The sequence below is a fragment of the Parasteatoda tepidariorum genome, unplaced genomic scaffold (genome assembly GCF_043381705.1).
Source record: "Parasteatoda tepidariorum isolate YZ-2023 unplaced genomic scaffold, CAS_Ptep_4.0 HiC_scaffold_771, whole genome shotgun sequence".
NCBI classification, from domain to species: Eukaryota; Metazoa; Arthropoda; class Arachnida; order Araneae; family Theridiidae; genus Parasteatoda; species Parasteatoda tepidariorum.
Window position 1 is genome coordinate 10,891 of NW_027261905.1, and position 6,907 is coordinate 17,797.

The 6,907-nt window shown below is 25.2% G+C and overlaps 1 protein-coding gene across 2 annotated transcripts in view; it reads left to right on the plus strand.

Annotated features, from left to right (window-relative positions):
* The window catches only part of LOC107439152 (nuclear cap-binding protein subunit 1-like), a 15,131-nt gene extending 8,736 nt beyond the window's left edge, over nt 1-6,395 (plus strand). For both annotated transcript variants that reach the window (XM_071176990.1, XM_016051641.3), the window contains exons 3-5: nt 2,177-2,279; nt 3,945-4,078; nt 6,280-6,395. In XM_071176990.1, coding sequence (XP_071033091.1) covers nt 2,177-2,279; nt 3,945-4,067 — 226 coding nt within the window. In that variant the 3' untranslated portion in view covers nt 4,068-4,078; nt 6,280-6,395. The remainder of the gene's footprint in view (nt 1-2,176; nt 2,280-3,944; nt 4,079-6,279) is intronic.
* The last annotated feature ends 512 nt before the right edge of the window (nt 6,396-6,907 follow it).

The window sequence follows — 6,907 nt, forward strand, 5'->3', positions numbered from 1 at the left end:
CCTACTGAGTGTCCTTTAAATGTTGCAACAAACTTCTGTGGGAAGTAGGTTGGGCACATCATAAGATTTAAGAATTACCTTGGAAACCATAATTGTCAATGTCATCATACACTGCTGGGGGCGCTTTATTGTGGACATGCTGTGCTTTTGAACTTTTTCTAAAATATTTTAATTTTATATTACTATTAATTATTGTTGAGAGTTCCATTAAAATAGGCTTACGAACTGCTGTTTTATCATAATTTAATGATTAGGCAAGCTTGTCCAGTTAGTTGCCCAATCATTAAATTACAATAAAACAGCTAATATTGTACTTATTACAATGTTGTACAATAATTAATAGAAAACAAAAAAATGAAGATAATTTAGATAAATAAAAGTACTTGATGTTCATGGGCACAGGAGGTAACAGTTCATAATAAGAATGCCCCCTTAGCAGCATACAATAACATTTCTGGTCATGGTTTCCTAAGTAATTCTTAATCCTTATGACATGCCCTATTCCCCTAAAAGTTTGTCACAACATTTATGGAACAACCTGTATGTGTATATATATACATGCATATACAATCGATCTCCGGTTTTACGCTGTTAGTTTTATCTGTACATTATTTTACAGCATTTAATATGCATAATAGCTTAGACATAACAAAATACATTAGTTTTTTTATCAGTAATTTGATAAAGTATAATACCAAGCACAAGGATTTGTTTTGATTAGAGATGAATAAAATAGTCCATGAGACTCCAAAAATTATTAGTAGAAACTGTCATAAGAGGCATATATTTATAGCACCCAAAATAATATAAGTTCAAAATTACTAAGCATATTCCGAAATATCAGAAATATGTTTTAAATTGCTACAAAATAAACATTTCTTAATGATTGTGCTAAATCTTTTTTTAGCTGGTATTTTTTATAAATTTGTGAGTTTTGCTCAAAATAATATTAAAATAAATATTTCGCTGTAAAAGTTTGAAATAAAAAAATGCAAAAGTTCGGATATTGATTATTCTAAGTAGCTTAAAGTTATTGTTCTTTATACTTCTAAAGTTTAAAGCTGTTTCTTCAAACAAACAAATTTCGAAAGTGCAAAACTGTGCTGTTCTATATTGTTCCTAATATTCAATCATACACTGTAATTAATTAACAACATTATGGTTCTTTTATATTATCTCAAGTTTTGAAAAATTATTTTATTTTAACTGGTCTTTTTTAGTGGCGTAAAAACTCTGATTACATTAAAAATAGTCTCACCGAAATGCATCTTCATTTGAATCACTTTTTTGTATAATCATAGTAAAAAAAGTACAATTTACTTAGTTAAACAAGTATATATGTATATGTCTTGTGATGAATTTTTATATCAACTTAGTCTATGTGTGCATTTTGTTTTAAGCTCTTTATTTTTTCATTTTATATTTTTCTTATAAATATAGATGTATTTATATTAACTTGTTTTGGAGCTTAGTTTGTTTTCTGTGACATATGTTATATTTGTAAGACATGTTTATTTATTTTATTATGTATGAAATTTTAAGTTTTTTTTTTTAAGTGTTATTTTTTATATGAATTTTATGGATTTTTTGTTTTCCCTTTTGTAAAATAAAAAAAAATCGACTGATTTATTAAGATTTATAAATTAAATAGTAATGTTAATTTTATATTATTTATTAAATAATAAGAAATGAGCTAGATGTGTTGGGTGTTAGATTAAATATCCTGAAAATTGTCTTGTTTAGGTAAACACAAGTTCAATGATCTCACACTACCCAGTTGATTTTTCTATTTCTTTCTTAATTCAATATCTATTTATAACCCCTATGTAGTTTAGTCTATTTTAGTTCCTGTGCCTTTAAACTTTTAGACCATGCTTAAATATCATTATGCCATAAATTAACTTTTGTTTTGTTTTGTAACTTCGTAATTTCCATTTTAGTTTAAAAAGAATACTCTGAGTAATTTAAGTAGTAACTTTAAATTATTTTTAATAATTTTTTTACTGAATTTCTTTTAAAATAAATTTTATATTTATAATTAGACATTATAAATTTTGCTTTTTAAAAATTACATATTTATTAGTTTTGGCATTTTGTTTTAAATATTTCCTTTACTATATTGTATATTTGCTGAAAAAAATGTGTAAATAAAGCTGAATTTTTATTTTATTTGTAGAGCTTATATATGGGAGATACTTCATTTAACAACATGTAAAATGATTCGTTATGTGACTAATCAAGAAAAACAAGTAAATGATGCTAAAAAGAAACTACAAAAGGTAATTAGTCGTTTGAAATATTTGATCCGTACAACTGTTTGCATATTGGTTAAATCTTTTTTGTGTGTGTTATTATTTTGTTTATATGTTTTATTATCACCCATCAAAGGCAAGTTTTTAATTTTCAATGTATGGGTTTGTTAAGTCAATGATGTGGAATAAGTTGGAGAATTACTAAAAAAATTCTGTGCGAAATTTTATTTAATTGTATAAAAATCCAAAAAATTCCCAAACTTTAGTGACACTATTCAAAATATCCTTTTATCTCTACAAATAAAAATGTTCAAAATCTAAAGATATATGATATTAAAAAGAAGTTTTGTTACAGTTGTGTTAAATGTGTTTGTCAATTAAAAATAAAATGTTAAATAAATTGACAATGTAAACCCTTTCTTGACTTCACATGTGATCTATGTTTAAATCTGATTCTAATATATTAAATCTGATTCCAATATATTACCACTTCTTTGATAGCAGATCTCAAATCATTAATTAGAATTAAAATTTAAAGTTGGTGATTTTTCTTCCTTCATTTAAAGGGAATTCATGTTCATTGTGTGATAACGACAAAAGAAATAAGAGTTTTGAAAAACATATGAATCTTTTTGCATTAAAACAACTTTTAAGTACAAGTCTTTTTTTTTTATTTTGGAAAGTGCAAAAATGTTTAACACATGTTTTTGAAGTGTTTAACGCATGTTTTGATGTTCTAATGGACATTGAATTCTAATGTTTTCTTTTAGAAGAGGGGGACGTTGGTAGTATCCAATTGAACTGATTGTATTGTTTTACCGATCAAGTTAAACAAAAAATTTTAACCGACTGCTGATATAATGTATTGTTATTTATCTGTTATTATTACAGAAAGGCTCTTGTTAGTTTGCAGGCAGTGTGTCCCCTGATGAAATATTGTTTTGCAAACACACATTTATATTTTAATTGTAAAGATTTTATATATGTTTTATTTCTATTTTATATAAAGCAAATTTGGTTTCAGCTGTCTTGTGCGCTTTTCTAATTTGATTTAATGTTTCTATGTGTTTATTTACCTCTTATGTATCGAAATTGACTTCGTAAATTGAATTGACTTTATGATTAGATTGTTATTTATCTAATCATATTCTTTAAAAAAAATCTGGTTAAATATCATGCAATCTATTATAATTTTTATCTGGGAGCTTCATTTTCTCTATTATTTCTTTCTGCTGGCCAAATGTTATTTTGACGCATATATCTATTTCAATCTAAAATAGGTTTTGGAATAAAATTTTGTTAGTTTAGGTGAGTAAGGTTTATTTTCGGTGAGTTTTATTGAAATTTTTACCTGTATATTTTGTTTATTTTTGGTTTATAAAATGTATTAATTTTTATGCATTGATTCTGATTACTAATGTTCTATATTTTATCTATTTTTTACAAATGGAGCTTTGAGACTAGAGTAACACTTTTAATTTGTTAAACAATTGTTCTCTGAAACCCTCCCACATTAAAATGCAAAGGGTGTCTTCTGATAAAGTCCTGTATTTTATTTTGTTCTATTTCAACTTACTTTTCTATTTCAATTTAAATATTATTCTCTAATCTTTTTATAAATTTGTTATTTATCTACTCTTTCTTTAAAACGTTTTGTTTTTTCTTTTTAAATTTTGGTTACACATCAAATAGGAAGATGATGCAATGGAAGAAGACGATGAGGAAGATTCTAATCATGTACGACCATCAAAAGAAATGATTGAAGGAATGGAAGAAAAATTAGATGCAGCCCAGAGTGAAAAAAATTTTTCTTAATTATTTTCCTGGTAAGGATTTATTTTGGTTAGCTCTCCAATTGGCAGTTTTGTTTTAGTTAAAAAAAATTTATTTTCTTAACACCTTTTTTTTGTTGTTGTTTTTCTTAGTCATCATTAAGGGTGTCACACAGACTCAGTCAATATCCTAATTCCCCCCTGTTGACCTAGGAATTCGGTTTTTATGTCAAGTAATAAATTAAGTGTTCTTTATTGCAATAAAATCAAAATCAATCTGGCTAAAAAATTTATACATAATATTTTAAAGTCAAATATGTTGAAGGTTTCAGAGCTGCTATTGTCAACTAAAAAGGCAACTGAAATGATAATTTTTAAGAATAGGCGACTAATTTGGACTAATTTCATTAATATATTTATATTAAAAAAATCTGCTATTTTACAATCAATTGCAAAAAATTGGTAATTTTTTTAAAAAATCAATTCATTAAATTATCAATTTGCTATATTCCATTATCCATATTTAATCCTCTTATAAAAGTTTTTTCCCCCACTCTGTTCGACCAGTGCAATTACAGCCCCTAATGGGGCATGAAAACATTCCGCTGTCTTGGTTTATTGCAAGGAAAAACAATCCTCAAACCTGTTGTTTTTGACGGTTGCATATTAATGTAAAATTTCAGAATTTAATTTAGCTTCATAAGAAAACATAGTTGAATTCACTTTTAATTCTTTTTGTTTTTGTAAACGTGATGTTTAATTTATTCCAGTGTTCTTAGCCCGTTTTTTTAATGAGTTAGTAGCATCCTTAAAACTGTTTCAAAAATAATAAATTGCATATTTAGTAATAAAACTTGTATATTTTTTAAAACTAAAAAATATGCAAATATTTAAAACTTGTTTACTTTAATGATTGTATTTAAACTTTAGTCATCAAATAAAATATATTAAAAACCTTTTACAATTTTACCTAATTTTTTATTTTTTTTCATTTCATTTTTATGTAATTTAGACTACTATGTATTCTCATATAATTGTCATATTTAATTTAGGAGACCTGCAAGATATGATCTAATTTAAAAATAAAATCTAAGCAAGATTCCTACTTCATGACTTTTAATAATTGCTACATAATAATTTTTTTTGTTTTTGTTTTTAGTAATAAAACCCAGTGCAGCTTATAATTTTTGGTAAAATTATAATTCAATATTTAATTATTATTTTTCCATTGGAAAATTAAATAGAGTTTATAAAATATCAGTACAGTGTATGTGTATTTTAAAAACATTAAATTTAATATTTCTTTGTGTATTTACAATTATTATGCTCTGAAAAATGTTTATGTAGCACAATACATGATATGTTGTACAAATTTTTCTTCTGATGCATTTTCTCTTTATTCAATTATTTTGAGAATTTCTTAAATTATCCACATAACATGATATGCATCTACAGCAGGTTGAGTTTAAGGCTTCTGTTTTTTTGTGTATTTCAAATTAACCTATTATATATACTTTATAAAGTGTAAATGTTTTAAAAAATACTTTATTTGGGTAATTTTATATCATTAAGGTGCAAATATTTTAAGAATTTGTTAGAGAGAAACTATTTCATATCTGAGGCAACTAAAGCCACTATTTTATTGAAAGCTCCGAGTTTAGCACTATTTATTTATATTAAAATTACTTGTAATAGTTTTTCAATATTCTTGAAATTATTTAATAATTTTTTTTTACTGTATACATATAAATTATTCATCTTTGTTTCAAAAGTATTAGAATCAGATTTGTTTTGGTTATTGGTTTTATTTTATTGGTCCAAAGATTTAACTCTTTATGCACCTTAAATTAGTACTTTTACAGTTTGCTGTTTCAATGTTGGAATTTAGATGTTTAATTAAAGTATTTTGAAATGAGTCGGAAGGACAATTATAGAAATTTGTAAGCTAGTTGATTTTTCAGACTAATTTTTGATTGGAATGCAAGGTAATATATTGAAAGTAGGGTGAATTCATTGAGGGTTGCATTTGACAGTAGATTGTATATTTCTAATTTTATCAGATTATTTAATATTTTTCTTTGTAACTGTCAAGTTTATGATCTGTTTAAGACCTCACTAAAATGTGCTGTCCCAATTTAATTTTTTTTTAATAAGGTTGAAACTATCTGATTTCCTGAAGTGAATGTAATAAATCAAACAGTTCAACTATAGAAATGTATATTTAAAGTTTAATTTGTTGTACTTATTTTTCTTAGAGGTGCATCATGCTTTTGACCGAACATATAGCTCGATGTGAAGCAGAAGGTGTGGATTTCAACAATTATTGGTTTAAAGCCATGTTAGGTCGACTACAGGAAGTATTTTTTTCAGGTAATTTCATCTTATTGTTTTTATGCTAAACATATAGACTGAAATTTCTCCCTTAACACTATGTATTCAATTTCGAGTGAAATTTCTGCAATATAAGGATGTAATGTTTTAGCTACTTTGTGTTTGAATTTGTCTCGGTTAAAAGTGAAAAGTGATTGATCTTTAAATCAACTATCAACTCTGAAATTGATCTGGCAATTATTAACTGTTGAATTTTCCACAAGAAAATTTGGGAATTTTTTCATTTCGTATGAAATTTACTTTATATTTAATAAAAGATTAGAAATTGCTGACTCAGAACAAGCAGAATAAGTGAAAATAAATTTAGTTTTAAACTTTTATGAAACATCTAAGATGATATTCAACATTGAGTTTATCAAGTTCAAAGCTAGTATTTCTAGATTTTGTATGCTTCTATTTTTTGGTTAAAACCTCAAATTTTTTTTTTCAAAAATACTTTAAATTTTTATTCCTGAGTAGTAAATAAGAATGCATGATTTGCTCCTAACAAGA